The 16,234-nt window shown below is 34.1% G+C and overlaps 3 protein-coding genes across 4 annotated transcripts; 1 reads left to right on the forward strand and 2 right to left on the reverse strand.

Moving 5' to 3' along the window:
* Positions 1 to 1,611: 1,611 nt before the first annotated feature.
* On the reverse strand, positions 1,612 to 5,589 carry Atg14 (autophagy related protein 14). Of its 2 annotated transcripts, none has more exons than XM_018543754.1 (9): positions 5,374 to 5,589; positions 5,054 to 5,159; positions 4,363 to 4,444; positions 4,042 to 4,279; positions 2,859 to 3,049; positions 2,626 to 2,782; positions 2,283 to 2,459; positions 2,073 to 2,196; positions 1,612 to 1,929 (listed from the first exon to the last, which is right to left on the reverse strand). In XM_018543754.1, exons 1-9 carry the CDS (start codon positions 5,571 to 5,573, stop codon positions 1,771 to 1,773), a joined length of 1,434 nt encoding a protein of 477 aa, XP_018399256.1. In that variant the 5' UTR covers positions 5,574 to 5,589; the 3' UTR covers positions 1,612 to 1,770. The 2 variants fall into 2 exon arrangements, with proteins under 2 accessions (XP_018399256.1, XP_018399255.1); XM_018543753.1 differs by having other exon boundaries at positions 2,058 to 2,196.
* Positions 5,590 to 7,733: 2,144 nt separating this feature from the next.
* On the forward strand, positions 7,734 to 8,849 carry LOC108776986 (iron-sulfur cluster assembly 2 homolog, mitochondrial). Its single transcript, XM_018543759.1, has 3 exons — positions 7,734 to 7,810; positions 8,207 to 8,428; positions 8,508 to 8,849. The coding sequence occupies exons 1-3, from the start codon at positions 7,734 to 7,736 to the stop codon at positions 8,683 to 8,685; spliced, it is 477 nt and encodes a 158-aa protein (XP_018399261.1). The 3' UTR covers positions 8,686 to 8,849.
* Positions 8,850 to 9,061: 212 nt separating this feature from the next.
* Positions 9,062 to 12,067, reverse strand: LOC108776962 (synaptonemal complex protein 1). Its single transcript, XM_018543725.1, has 5 exons — positions 11,403 to 12,067; positions 10,219 to 11,073; positions 9,963 to 10,109; positions 9,647 to 9,880; positions 9,062 to 9,404 (listed from the first exon to the last, which is right to left on the reverse strand). Exons 1-5 carry the CDS (start codon positions 11,463 to 11,465, stop codon positions 9,378 to 9,380), a joined length of 1,326 nt encoding a protein of 441 aa, XP_018399227.1. The 5' UTR covers positions 11,466 to 12,067; the 3' UTR covers positions 9,062 to 9,377.
* Positions 12,068 to 16,234: the final 4,167 nt, after the last annotated feature.

The following is a 16,234-nucleotide window of genomic DNA, read 5'->3' on the forward strand; positions in this document are numbered from 1 at the left end:
GGATAAATCAATATTTCTTAATTTAAAAACTATGACGTTCATACACTGTACAAAAATAAAATTATTATAGATTATTATAGATTGACTAAACATTTAACTGGAAAAAACCAAATTATTAACCATTTTGTAGAAATGTGCTAGTTTCTTATGGATGATCATATATTCTACAATGACTACAATACTAATTTATCAATGCTTTCATTTTAATATACTTAATATAATCAAATCAGCTAATGTAATTTACTAATGTAATGTAACAGCACTTTACAATAATTTTCTCTTATACTATTAAGTATAAAGTGTTGAATAAATTCTATTTTTATGTTATGTAATAAAAAATCTATGTGATGTTACACAATACTCTTTCATATAGTAGTCTGTTTCACAAGAGCGTACGGGTTGTGTCTTTGTGGACCGCCAGCCGTATTCAGAATCAAGCTATCACTGTCTAATAATATTAAGGTTTGCTTCTACACCCTTTTTCAATAAAATATTCTTCGAACACCCAGGATTCTTTTCAATATATCTTAATGATAGCTTTATCATCCTTTTTCGTCATTGAGCGTTGGGTGCCACGTTCTGGATCGTTGACAGTTTTTGTTTCGTTATAACGTTTCAACTTCCTACCGAATCCTTATGACTTTGTCATGTAGCGGCCAGTAGCTGCATACAACATTCTCAGTCCTTTCGGATGTGTACGAAGAAACATTGCTTTAAAACGACTTACATACATAGTACTCATTGGGTGCTTTCCATTTGATGAAACAAGTGTCGTTCTATCTTTGTCAATCTCTAAATCAAGTCAAGAAAGATAGAACGATACTTGTGTCGAAACCCATAGTGTTTATTTGGCTCTGTTACAGACAAAACAAGTCATACTATCCATATAACCTCAAAGCATTCTTCTGAACTGTTCAGAGAATCGGAAAAACTAAACTTAACATTTATTGATGAAATGCGGAACTGTTCGTTCTTGTGGAACAGACTGTATAATAAATAACATAATGTACATATCTTCTCCAAGTTTACCATTTTAGGATTCATTTAGCATACGAAATAAATTAATTTATTCAATATTAGTATTTAGCAACAAAAGCATATCAAAGTTTGTTGCCAAACAAAAAATAGCAAAAATTTACATACAACCATACAATTCCAAGATATGGTAAATCCAAAAATTTTTATACAATTTGATCAGATCTTAATGCTGATTTTACATCAAGTGTGAATTCTGCAATATAAAATATATTAATGACATATTTAAGAGGGAAGCATATCTCATTTGTATAGATACATAATCGCATAAAATGCGATGAGCATAAAAAAGGCAGTCATTGCACATTTATATGTTCTACCATAACAAATTCTATATCAATATACATCTGTGCTAATTAACATACATCTGTATTTTGTAGACCATTAGTACACATCTTAATATATCACAATCTAATCTATTTTCATGGTGCAATCGAAATATAAAATGTCTGTAAATTTATTAAACAGCCAGTTTAATCCTTTTCTAATTACTTTAAATTCGAGCTAAGTTGGATATCAGATCTAATGCAATCTCTGTCACAGCATATTTGAACTACTTTGAATGTTACGCGTAAGTTAAGAAAGTTACATATTTACATATTGATTTCAAAATCACGTCCATGCCTTCCTCCACAATATATAAATATTGTTATATAAATATTTTTTTACTTCAAAGCACCTCTCCAAAGTTTCTGTCCTTTGATTTGAAAAAACTTATTGATCAAAAGAAAAAAATTACTTATTAGTCCAACCTCGCCAAATCGAGGCGATACTAGCTGCTGCACTTGTTACCAAACCACCAGCGACACTCTGATGTACTTGCATACTAGAAGATTGTTGACTAATCATCGCCGAAGAAGGTACTGCCATTTCAGGACAAGCGATACTTGGTACCTGTGCATACACACACACACACATATATATATATATATATAGATATATATATAGCGCCATGAATACCAGCATTCATCAAGCATGTTCCTATTGCTCAAAATTTGTTTTCGGAACCGTACATAACTTACAGAAGTATGACTTACAGCTTCCCATCCCCAATACAAGTCTTCTTCATCCGAAGCTGAATCATCACTATTTTCCAAATCGGGAACTAACTGATTGTGAAGTTGTGCTGTTACAGACGGATCAACTTCCATTGGTCCAATTCTATAATATACGATAATAGGTATGTAATTATAAATTTACGAATTTAATTCTAATCTGTTAAAATTAATAAAATTATTACGAATTACCTTCCGAGATCACTAATTTCAGTATTGAGCAAATGCATCAAGTTTTGCAATGTATGCATAGGATTTAAAACTTCTATTTTGGTATTTTGCGTAAGACACAAATGTAATACATTACTATTTAGCCTTGCCACTTTTCTAGCAAATTTTTGGTCCGACAATTCATTCCCGCAAAATTCACTGGAAAAAGCATGGATGAGATAAAGAAAATATCTCACACGACTTGTTATTAACATGTATTTGTACATTACATTATCTACAGCTAACAAAAATAGACATGGATAAAAAATATCACTTCATGAATGTTTGTAAGTAGTAGTATATATAACTTTTTTTCAATACATACCCACAAGTAAGTTTATACGGTAATTTTATATTAACATAATAGGCAAGAACATTAACCAATTGTGTAGCGTATGTCAAAGCAGCACTAATATTATACGCAGGATTGTGCATCGCGTTTTCTTTATTCGCACCTGGCACTCCATCTTTATTTGCCGCAACTAAACGTAACACGTTTATACTTATGTATATATACTTAGGTATAATATTGTGGACTAATATGGGAATAATAATTACCCCAAAGAGAATAAGCATTGTAGTCTCCTGTCGCTGGTAACGTTGGTTCAACAATAGAATGATGGATTTCCAGAGAACTTTCTTTCTCGTTAATCCATCTACCTCGTACATATGACGTACCTGATGCATCCGCTAATGCGCTAGTAAGGATATCCGAGGTGGCACTGTCGCTGTCCTCGCTGCTGCACAAACTATAATATTCGTAACATTAGAAATCTTCGAGAATAAATTTTAACATTTTTATATCACTTTTATATATGTAAAAAGTAAATTGAAATAGTTATTAAAAAGAATATTTATATATGTATATGCATACACACACACTATATGCTTTTACTATTAACTCATTCAGTTCCATTTATTTTTTTGTTTCTAATTATTTTTACATAATTGTGTATCAAAAAATGAATTAGTAATAAGTATTAAATTTTTTTTAATTAAATAATGAGTATTGTGTGTGTGTGTGTGTGTGTGCGTGCGTGTGTGTGTGTGTACTTGGACTTCAATGCATTTTTGGAGACAATATTTAAATGATTCTCTTGCCCTCTGTCATTTCTGAATTTATACTTGCACGTGCAGCCAAAATACGCACTTTCTTGTTGTTCTGTGTAGTTAGTACATCGTTGTAAACAATGTTTTTTAACAAATAATAGAATCTCATTTTTACGACCGTACAATTGTTAAACAATAACAAGAAGGAAGGAAGCACAAAGCAAAGCCTATCACGATCAAAGCTAGATCAAGATGCTTATTATCATTATGTGTAAATTTATATATCTGTTTTTTAATATTCCCCATACAAAAAATAAGAAATGACAAAGAGGGCAAGAGAATCATTTAAATATCGTTTCCAAAAATGTATTGAAGTCCAAGGGCATTATTTTGAGCATCTCCTTAAATAAATTTTTTGTCAGAATAAAGTATAAAATATACCACCCCCCCCTGTATATATATTATTTATTATTATAGTATTATATATATATATATCAATTTTAAATTCAATACATTTTATAATTAAATAACAGAATTAAAGAGCTTTGAATTGAGTTTAAAAAAGAGTTAAGTAATAGATACAAAGTTATACAAGAAAGTCATACTGAATATAATGGAAGTTACAATAATATAAATTTGATATTTAGAATATATCTATTTGAAAAAAATGTTCTAGATAAAAATCTAATACCTTCTGTTTGGTTGGACCTTAGATAAAGGAAAAATGTACTGGATTAACTGCTTGGCAGCAGTTCTAATAACTTTCTTTAGTTGCTCCCTTTTTCTATCCACAACTTCCTTTTGTTTCTCCTGTTTTACTTTCAAACCATTAACATATCGATGTAATTTCTCTATCCTATCCTCGTGCCGTGGCACTCGAAGAGTCAACTGAGAGTTGACATCTTTCAAAACATTTAGACGTTGATTACCTACATGTAAACAATTAAGTAATTAATAAAGGAGATAATAAGAACGAGAGAGTACTATATTAGCTGCAAATTTTAGGTCTTACCTCTACTGATACTTTGCCTTGTTTCATTTACTAGGGACTGCAGTAATCTCACTCTTTCTTTACATGTATTTATATCACAAATCTGAAATCATGAATTTAAAATATAAAATATTACACTACTCTAAGTCTCGATTGCACCAACATTACTTGATTTTAAGCAAGACTTAAAACTGTATCTATCTTGTATTAAAGCCGAAAGAGAGACAGAGACACAGACAGTTTAAGTCTCGCTTAAAATCGAAATCCCGTTGGTGTAATCGGGCCTAAGTAAACATGATGTATATTAACAAAAAAAATATCAACATATTGTATAAGTAAATATAAATATTAACTTGTGATGATTTTGCATGATTATATATATATATATTTGTTTAAATTACGTAATAATTTTATTTTCTATATAACAGTCTTTTAATTATATTAAAAAACCAACTATCTACAGAAAACTTCTTTGTATTCACATATTAAAATAAGTATGTATCTATAAACATACACAATAGTATCTTTATTATTATATTAGATCTCTATTCTTTTCAGTTGAATATGTATTTCCTTTTTCTTTTTCTTTCCAATATGAAGGGGGAAAAAAAATAAATGATGTAAAAAAAATTTAGCTGAAGAGAATAGGTCAATGGATAAAGATTTGTGTTTAAAACAAAAAAACAAATATTTATTATTTTTATCATGGTACCAGTTTATCTCTTTGCTTGTGTCTCTCCAGAGCCTTCATGCACTTCTCCTCCAGCTGGGCTCTGGCAGCTTTCAGCCGTACCAGCCGCATTTGTTTATCCGCGAATCTAAATAACATCATCAGTAATTATACTTATAACTAGAATGTGTGTTTCTAAAGCGACGTCGCTCTCAAAGACAGCTATAACATATTCTCAGAAATAACACGTTCTACGTTACATTGGACTTGGTTAGATCTAAAGAACGTAAGAAAAAAAGAAGAAGAAAAAACGGACTATTGCGTGGCGAGTGTGGTGAGAAGAATAGAAAAATAAGACGCACCGTTCGGAGTAGATAGTGTTCGAATGTATAAAATCTCCGTTCTGGACGCATTGGCGGCAGTAAAAAATCCGATGGCTGTTATGGCACAATGGGCACTTGAGCAGATTCATGCTCAAACGACTCGACGCATCCTCTAGCTCGGACGAAAGCTGGAAATCCGCGGGCGCGGTGCACGAGCCGTCGGAGCTACTCGTCGCCATAACCAACAGCAGCGACAGCGACAATGACAGTAGCAGCAGCAGCAAGCAGCAGTAGCAATAGCAGCGGGAAAACTCTGTGGACCCTCCTCCTCGTCCTCCTACTGACTTGTGTTGTTGTGTTGTGCCTCATCAGCTGATCTGCGATTATTTACTCATGTCGCCGCGCCGCGCCGTACCGCGCATCCTTTCCTCCACCCTCCAAGACTCCGTTTCACCCACGTCGTCGTCGTCGTCGTCGTCGGGTGCCTTACAACAAGCGACACAGATGATACGGTGTGATCACAGTGTATCAGTACATCCTTGGTGTTCGCCAATGTTAAACAAGGATGAGATGACCACTGTGTTGTACTGTGTCGCTTGTTGGAAGGCACACGATCGTCGTTTCTTTCACATTAACGTCACGCGATGATTGCCAGCCAATACCGTACGACTATGGAAAGAACGCTGTCTTCTTTTTTCCCTTTCTTTTTCATTTACGGAAGTTTAAGGAGAACAAAAAAGTCAAAATATGTCAATTTGACGTTGCATTGATTAATTATGTAATTAAAAAGATATCTTAGAGCTTCCTGTTTGTCTTAATTATCTTTCCATTTGAGTTTCTGTTTTGTTTATTAATACTATGAACGAAACGATGTAACAAGAACAAATTAGATGTTCATAGAGCGACATGAACTTTTTCTAGTTGGCTTATTTTTTTATGTTGTTTCGCCGATTGCTGCAAAAACTGACTATGAACTGCATGTACGATATTTGTAATCCCATATCTAATCATATTTATAATAAAATTTATATTAAAAAAAGTATTTTTAAGAAGATTTATATACGATATTTGAATGAATATCGGACTTAGAGCAATTTTAAATATAAAATTAGATTACGCCAAATACCACCTCGTAATATCGCGTTTTACTAGAATAGAATTGGAGATTGTCCAACAGTAAGCCCGGATCCTCATACGGGCAACAGCGCTTTGACACCAAACGCTGATTGGTGAAAAACCGGTTGCGAGGGTAAAATTTAACCCCATAACCCGTTTTTCACCAATCAGCGTCCAGTGTCAAAGCGCTGTTGTCCGTATGAGGATCCGGGCTAACGATTCACGCTTGTAAGGCGTGCCTAGTCAAAATAAAGATCTACAGCGGATCAAAGACGGAGTTTGGAAATATGGCGCGAAAAATAAACAACCATGTTACGATTACGACCCTGCGTCTCTCTACCGCGTTAAGCGGGGAGCACAGACTTTTGCATAACGCATAAAGCATGTGCATAAGGAATTTCATTGGTCCATTTTCTTATGCATGAGTCAATGGACCAATCAAATTCTTTATGTATATGGTTTAAGCGTTATGCAAAAGTCTGTGCTCCCCGTTTTAGGCTAGAAACACACACTTTTACATAACGCATAAACCATATACATAAAGAATTTGATTGGTCGATTGACTCATGCATAAGAAAATGGACCAATGAAATTCCTTATGCATAACGCATAAACCATATACATAAAGAATTTGATTGGCCCATTTTCTTATGCATGAGTCAATGGACCAATAAAATTCCTTATGCACATGCTTTATGCGTTATGCAAAAGTCTGTGCTCCCCGCTATAGGCCTAAAGCGGAGAGTGTGGCACAGACTTTTGCATAACGCATAAACCATATACATAAAGAATTTGATTGGTTCATTGTCTTATGCATGAGTCAATGGACCAATCAAATTCTTTATGTATATGGTTTATGCGTTATGCAAAAGTCTGTGCTCTCCGCTTTAGGCCTATCGCACTTGAAATGCATAACTGTGCATAAGCATAACATAATGCCGCTGGACCAATGAGCATCTTATATTAATCAATATGGCGTCTTTATGCTGGATGCTCATTGGTCTAGCGGCCTTATGTTATGCTTATGCACAGTTATGCATTTCATGTGCGATAGGCCTAACTGCACCCTTAAAGCTTAAAGTAAAGCGGGGAGCACAGCTTTTGCATAATGCATAAAGCATGTGCATAAGGAATTTCATTGGCCCATTTTCTTATGCATGAGTCAATGGACCAATCAAATTCTTTATGTATATGTATTATGCGTTATGCAAAAGTCTGTGCTCCCCGCTTTAGCGGCAAAACTTGGAACTCATCTACTCAACAGCTGATATCGACTGGGAAACATGGCGAAATTAACTCATGTCATGTGGGGTTTGTCTTCAAATTTTGCAGCAAATCGGTATTTCTCTCGATTGTTGGCGTGAGTAAAATTTATATTCTTTTAACACATTGTAAATCTAACACATAGTCATTTTATATATAATGAGTAACAATGTCACTTTATCATCATAAATCATAACAATATAATTCTACATGATAGAAATATTTATGTTTATTGTAAAAGAAAAATATATTTTTATTAGAGTAATTATATCTCGAAAAATATTAAAAAATAAAAAAATATGTAACAATATGAATGATGTAATAATAATAAAAGTAAGAATCATTTAACTTTATCAAGTATCATTAAAAAGAGATTGAAGGCATAAAACTCATCAATTGATGGATACATAAAATATTAAAAAAATTCATGTATATATATATATATAAACGATTTATATTATATATATATATATATATATATATATTTCCACAGCTCACCATGGTACAATGTATCCATGGTTACATCATCCCGAGGAGTATCAACGAAAGCTGCTGTCAAATCTACAGATGATTTGATTATCAGTGACAGCTGTGTAAAGCGTTTAAAAGAAATAGCCGACGATGGCACATGTTTGAGAATTACTGTAGAAGGTGGTGGTTGCTCTGGATTTCAGTACAAATTTGATTTAGATCCAAATATACAGGAAGATGACAGGTGTGTACTCAAATACCTATATATTTTTCTGCAAACTGTACATGATTGATAGAAACTTTTTATTTCTTATGTTATACAGAATATTTCAGAAGGATGGTACTAAAGTAATAATAGACTCGACATCGTTAGAATACGTGAAGGGATCAACGATAGAATTCCATACGGAATTAATACGATCTGCCTTTAGAATAACGAACAATCCTTTAGCCGAACAGGGATGTAGTTGCGGTGCTAGCTTTGCTATTAAAATAGAATAGATGATGGATGTACATATTATTACATTGTTCAATGTAATATGTACCGGCTTGTAATTTAGTATTAATTTCGAAACAATTTACCGAAGATTAATTATACTTTATTTATAGTTAGTATGCGCAAGGCAATACATACAATTGCTTTGGCGAATATACATTAATTTTATCACAACATCTACTATAAACAGTAGCTGTACATATCTCTTATATCTCTTTTAATATAGAAAGAACAGTTTATATAATTTACAATCGTAGATGTCAGTTTAACTATAAATGATCTAACTACAATTGTCGTACAAGTGATACCAAAAAGGATTTATGCATTTTTTCATTAATGATGAATTTAGACTGTAAAATTTATTCTGTACGAAGTGTTGGTACATTGCTGTAAATAAGTATGAGCAAATAAGAATAATCGTTGCACATATACAATATTAGAAGAGTTAAACTTATACATAAACAACATTCATAAAAAGAACGTCGTCTCGATGAGTTTTTATTTTGATTTCATAAATAACATAACATTGAGTTAGAGAGCTCTTTAGCACGCTTTTCAAGCTAAAGATACGAGTATACGCAGAATCAGTGGTTTTCAGATATGAGCTAAATATGTACATAAAATTTATTAATGATCTCGATTAAACCATACCACTGAATGGAATGTCAATGATTGTTCTTTGCAATTCTGACCTGGATCACTTCTGTTTCCCCTTTTTACTATTCTGAAAAAAATTATACCTTCGATATGAAATGCTGTTGTGTAAGAGATTGTTCCTTATATGAGCAGCGCGTCTACAAAGAGATTTTAAGAGATAAAACTTTTAAGTTTTAAATTGTATATTAAGAAATTGATCTCAGTTGAATGTGAAAAGAACAATCGACTATGACTGGTCAATTTCTTATTTAAGTTTTACCTCTTAAAATCTCACTGTAGAGACTTTATATACATCCTGTGCATCTTTACCTTATTAGCTAGTTCAAATTTCAGTTGTTGTATCTCTTCCGTTTGGAAGATAAGTTTCTCATTCATATTGGCAAGATGTTCGCTCATAGTATTGAGCTGTATCTTGTAATTTACCTCCTGCGTGTCCTTCTCTTTTTGTATACTATTACAATTGGAAAGTGTCTCTAACAGCGTCGCTTCGCACTTTTCTCTCTTTGACTCGCTTGTATCTAACTGCGCATGCATAACTTCGCTCTAAAACACAAACAAATGTGTGCTCATATGACAAAAATATAAAAACGTTCGTACAAATAAGATTTAAAGTATGTTTTATTACATTAGCGGCCATAGCTAAGTTTTTAATGTGGTGAATGTGTTTTTCATTTGTTAATCTTTCAATTTCTTCTAGGAAATAATCTCTAATTTTTAATTCACGAGCTTCGATCTCGTCTGGTATGGCAAAAGGTGCGCTCAATTTTCCAATCTGTCAACAAAAAAATTGATACATATAATTTAAAAATAATATAAGTTAAAAAATAAAATATTAATATAGATTTAAAAGGAATGTGGAAATATATATTAATAATACATACCATATTACTTATTTCCACAGGTTTTAATGTGTCATTATCAATTTGCGGAGTTGCTGCAACCTTTCTTTGTTCTAATTCATCATATTTTATCTTGAGTATATGGTATTGAGCTTTCCAATGATTGATTTCCTTCTCTAAGTCACATGATTTTACATAAAGAAATTCATTGCTTTCTTCTTGTGACTTTTGCGGCTTTCCTTCCCCAAGTGACTTCGACGATCTGCGCGAAGCAGATGGTGAAGAAAATGGCGATGGTTCTGTCTGACGATGATTCGAGAGTATTCCTCTCGCATCAAAATCAAAACCATCGCGTCTGCCTTCATTACTAGACCACGACACAGTTTCCTCTTGTTTTTGTCTATCGTTTAATTTTCTCTGCAAGTCATTTCTCTCTCTTTCTAATTTGTCTATACTGCTTTGATACTGGCACTCTAACTCTACCTTAGACTTTTCGCAATAATCGATCTTACATTCCAACTGTTGTATTCTATCGTACAAACTTTCAATTTCACTATCTTTGTCACTAATTTGAGACAATAATTGAGCATTCTCGACAATCTTCTTCTGGAATTCCTCGTCTAAAATGTTGTTCGGTGGCGGTGGTGCCGGAATCTGAGTGTTGTTCTCCGATGTTTTGCCCTTACTTTTCTTAGGCTTGTTTTGCGCTTTATCGAGCTCTTCTTGTAGTACAGTTATACGTTTCGTCAACTGCTGATTGCGAAATGATAGACTATCGATCTCCTGTTCAGCTCTACGAAACTCTACTTCCTTCTCCTTCAGTTGATTCCGGATATCTGTGTTACGTGCTTGCTCTTCTATCACAGCCTTCTTCAGAACATTTGCTTGCGCACGAATCTACAAATTAATCATTCTCCTTTAGATTAATCTATTAAGTGTGTGTGTGTGTGTGTAGCAAACAAATGATGCAAAATGCTGACACACAATCATAAAGTGGTGCATATTGTAACCCAGTAAACTCCAACTAATAGTAACATAACATTAATATTATAATTTCATACTCAATATAAATATGACAGTGTGAAATTATAATATTGGTATCTTATGTCAGACTAATGCTAGACTAATATTTCATTTGTCATACAATAAAATTTTCAAATGTATATTACTCCTAGTTGATGTTTATTGGAAAACATATAAAATCTGGTTTTACGAAAGTATCTCACTTTTGAGTATTCCGTGGCGACTTTCTGATACTTGGTCTGCAGCTGACCGTTGGCACCCTCCATACCTTCCTGCCCCTACCTACGCGCTCCCGTAAACGCGTTTCTTCGGGTTCGCCACTTTACAATCTAAGGGATGTCAATTATTGACACCTGGACATCGTTCACGAGACTTTAGGGTGTTGCGCTCGTGGCGCCGGGACATGCATCGCGCGTTTCCTGGTGATGACGTCGGCGCGCGCGTTGTTTATCAACGAGTCAGCACACTCACATATAACGCACACACCTCCTGAACCCGGGGGGAGCAGCCGATTAATGTTAAGCCGTGATCGGTGAAGCCCCGTAACTCCCCATTAAACGCGCGACGTGGTCGCGGACGCTCCTCTCTCGGGCGAGGAGCCGTGGGGACGGGGAGAAAAGCGTACACGCACCGTGAACGCGCGCTCCTTAATGAAACGCCCCCGAAACGCGATATATACCGCCCGCCCTACCGTGCCATACCACCGACGAGGTCCTGCCTGCCTGCGTGCGTACGACGTGAAGTGAACGTCACATCGTTGCGATATATGCCGCCGACCGGACGGAAGCTGGCCGCAAGCGCACGTACTTTCGAACGCGACTCTCGGCTCGGCAGCTCTTACCGATACCGTATCGGCCGCGTATCACGAGGCACACTCTTCGCGCTCCTCGTAGCCGAGCATCTCGCTCGTACGTGCTTCTCGTCTCGTCTCTCTGTCGCACCCACGTCCGATCGCACGCTCGTTCCCGTTTCAAGTGCAGAAGGTACAGCACGGTGCAGCTGCGAGGCGCAGATTCCTCGCCACGTAGATTTCAACGTACGATAATCGTCGCGCGAGAGATAATAAGGGGAACCAAATAGATTATCTCCGCAGTCGTCGGGCGCAGTTATCGCGCAGAGAGAAGTTGACTGTGAATATTTAAACTTGTTTTCTGACGAACAAGAAATGCCATTTGGCGCGAATATAGGTATGAAAATCTTATTCAATGAGAAATCTGATGAAATTAATGATCGTCTCTCTCTCTCTTATTATTTTTTTCCCATAAAAGCGCGCGATTTATTATATTAATTTTACGCTGTTAAATTAATAAAAATTCAGATTTACATTTTTTAACTTACGTAAAGAATTCTCAAATAAACTTAAGAAATTTGCATAAGTTTCTTGTACTCCATTTAATTAGATAATTCGATATTGTCGAATTAATTAATTAATTTTGTCGCTGTGATTTAATTTTTAAAAAGTTTCTGACTGTTTATGACAATTGAAAGAATCCAAAAAGATTAGAAAATTTTCATATTTAGTATTTAAATAAAATGACCATCCCTTTCACGATTTATTTGCTTTCATGCCACATAAAATTAAAAATTTATTTTCAATATTAAATAAAAATTTTTTAATACACTTAATAAATTAGATAAATAAACTTAATAAATATGATAATAAATGTAAGAAGTATTAATAATTTTAATTTTTTAATTTAATTTAATTTTTATAATTTTTTTTTTACTGCACAAGTCCTGTCGGTAATTACGCGGTTATAATCGACAGTGCGATAGTCGATAATGATTCCGATTGCGAGACAAGGAATAAAGTATAGTCCATCGTTAAGAGATGTCGTTACTGACGCAATTTTCGAATATTTTCGCGTACTTTAGTTTACCTATATTTTTTCAATAAAAATATTTATAGGTCCGGTTCTCTAAGGTTGTATCTTTATATATCGCTTTAGTCATAAATTTAGGTTATTCTAAAACTTTATTTCAAATAAAAAATTAATTTCATGAACCATATTCATTTATAGTCGCTAGTTCTTATTTTAAGATCTGCATTTTATCTTGAAATGTTAATATGGTTCTAAACGACTTTTTCTTTTTAATAATATAAATGTGTGATCTGTTTATAGTGTTTTAAGGTATTACTTAAAGCGATGTTGAAATAAGAACAAACTGTGAATATATGAGTTAACACTTTTACTCAGAGTAAAGTTTTGGAATGCAGATATTAATACGATTAATGTATATGTATAATCCGGCCAAATAGACTATATGTATACATATATATATATATACATATACGTATACATATATATATCTTTGAATTTTAAATAAAAATAGCGATAGTCAACTCAAATTTAACGATAGTCATAAAGGATTAATTTATTTACATAAAATAACACCTTTTTTCAATAAAAAACAATTGTAGGTCCTATTTCCTTTAATTCAATCAATTAATATAATGTTTTTTTATGTACAGTCTTAAAATGACATGAAAACCAACCAAAAAAAGCCGCATATTAAAACATACTTATTATGAGCCTTTTTGTGAGCCTTCTACAGTCATCGATTATAAATTATAAGTCATAAGCTAGAAATGGACCAATCACAGTCGTGAATTTTTAGTTTCTTACTTCTGATTTATGACTTTATGACTTACTATTATAGAAAGCCTAATGAATACCATCCTAAGATAGACCGCGGTGACAGTTATTTATGCAACTGCAAAGCAGTTTGTTCGATATCGATTTTGCCATGATCGAAGGCATGGAAGGATCCTTTCACCATGGATTTTGTCATATGGCAATTAGCGCGCATCGAAATGTGCTGCTGGCACTTTCGTAACGTAAATCAGATTTTAATTAGTCCTATTTCGAAACGTAACGGATACCATCTTTTATTCCTCCGGATTCGACACATATATCGCACTTGACAACACATCGCTCTTAGGTAAAGATGTTTCATCTATCTTTGATCCTTCGCGTAAAATTTTCATCGTTCTAACATCCGCTTACATCGAATCTCTCGCAGATAATAATACTTTTATAAGAGTTATGGAGATATGTATAAATCGATTAGTCGATAAAATATGCAAGATGAAGAGAACATATAACCTACCTACATACAGCGAGAGACGCGCAGAGACGTCAAAGAGCAAGATGAAGATACATGTGCATAAATTTGCATTTTCTCTCTTGCAAACGCAAACTCCTGGACTCGGCATCTCTGCGAATATACGCTATATGATACGAGTCAAAATGCTACGTTCGTCTAGGCTCTTCCTTTCTTTCACGTTTCTTCGCTCCCTCGCTGCCCTCCCCCGTTTCTTCGTTTCATTCCCAGCGCGCTTATTATTCCCCGTTTCTTTCGCAGCGAAGACGGACGCGACGTATTTGTCGACGGATACAGCAGGTCTTCCATCGTCCTCCCCCTCGTCTCCTCTGCTCAACGTGCCTCAGGATGGTGTATTCTCCAGCCCTGCCGGAAGCGAGGAGCTCTTCAAGAGGGAGTCGGCTGCCGCGCGCGGGTGAGTTTTTTTTTCCTTTCTTTCTCTCTCTGCTTATCTCGCATCCGTGTCAAGATATGTTTACGTATACCTACCTTAGGCGTCAGTCACGCTCGTTGAAGCCTCCTTCTTGAAGGAGTCTTCATCCCGTACGCGCGCGCCGCACTAAATAGCTCACTATCGCTTATTAAGCTCATTCTATAATTGCGTAAGCATAGTTGTGAGTAGTGTGGTTGTAATTGTAGGAATTGATTAATCACAATCGAACATGGGAAGAATATTAATCAATTTTTACAATTACAACTATATAAATACTCAGGGAATGGAAAGTTACTTTTTAAAAGTAACTAGTTACAGTTACTCGTTACCGAGTAAAAAATGTAACTAGTTACAGTTACAGTTATCGCTTTTTAAAAGTAACTCGTTACAGTTACCGTTACTTGAAAAATAACTTTTCGTTACTTTTCCGTTACTTTTTTAAAATTAATTTAAAAATGTTCTTTTGCATTTTTTTTTTTTATATGTAATACTGACAAATATATAGTTTTATTTAAAAAAAAAAAACAATAAAATGAGAAGGGTTACGAGCCAATAATGAAACAGTTTATTTCCGATAAGAACGACGATGACAATGTAATTAAATGTATAAATATATATTAGAACAATACAAAGATAAAACAAGATAAAAACAAACGACATTTCGACACTTATTGTCATCGTCTTTTAAACTGTTTCGCTTTTGGGTTCATAGCCCTTCTCATTTTACTATTATTTAATTTATTTTTTAATTTTTTTTAAACACAATTTTGTAATTCTAAAACCTGTAAAATATGCAGCAAATTGAAATATTTGTATGTCCTATGTATTACATAGAAGATAGAAGTGTAAAATAATTACTGAATCATAACGGCCGAATGTCTAAGGGCTTTCCAGTCTTATTGATAAGCGCTATAAATAGCATGTATCCAATCGAACCGTGTTCAATCGTGTGCAAAGTAACGACAAAAGTAACTGTAAATTTCGTTACCGTTACCCAAAAAATGTAACTCGTTACCGTTACAGTTACCAAAAAAAGAAAGTAACGCAGTTACCAGTAAAGTTACCAAAAAAGTAACTTGTAACTGTAACTTCGTTACAAGTAACGAGTTACTTCCATTCCCTGTAAATACTTATACAACTATTCTTCAAAACTTTTAGAAAGAATCTCATTTTAAAAATTTCCGAGGAAATTTCATTCTCAAAGATTGAAAATTCTCAAGACTGGCTTAATTTTCAATCTTTAGAGTGAGATTCTATTCCAAAGAATTTAGAGAGTGCACTTATATGTAATTGTGAAATAGTCTTTATGTGCGACGTGTGTCGCGTGCGTTACTAAGCGCATGCAATTCGTATGATTGTCTCCGATGATTCTTTTCGTTTAGCAAAACAAAACGTACGCGATGAGACTTAACGTTCATAAAGACGGAATTTTAATCAATTTATGTTACAAAAACACATTATTTTACCCGATACATCTATTGAATATCTTGAATTTTA

This window comes from Cyphomyrmex costatus, unplaced genomic scaffold (genome assembly GCF_001594065.2).
Source record: "Cyphomyrmex costatus isolate MS0001 unplaced genomic scaffold, Ccosl1.0 scaffold398, whole genome shotgun sequence".
NCBI lineage: Eukaryota > Metazoa > Arthropoda > Insecta > Hymenoptera > Formicidae > Cyphomyrmex > Cyphomyrmex costatus.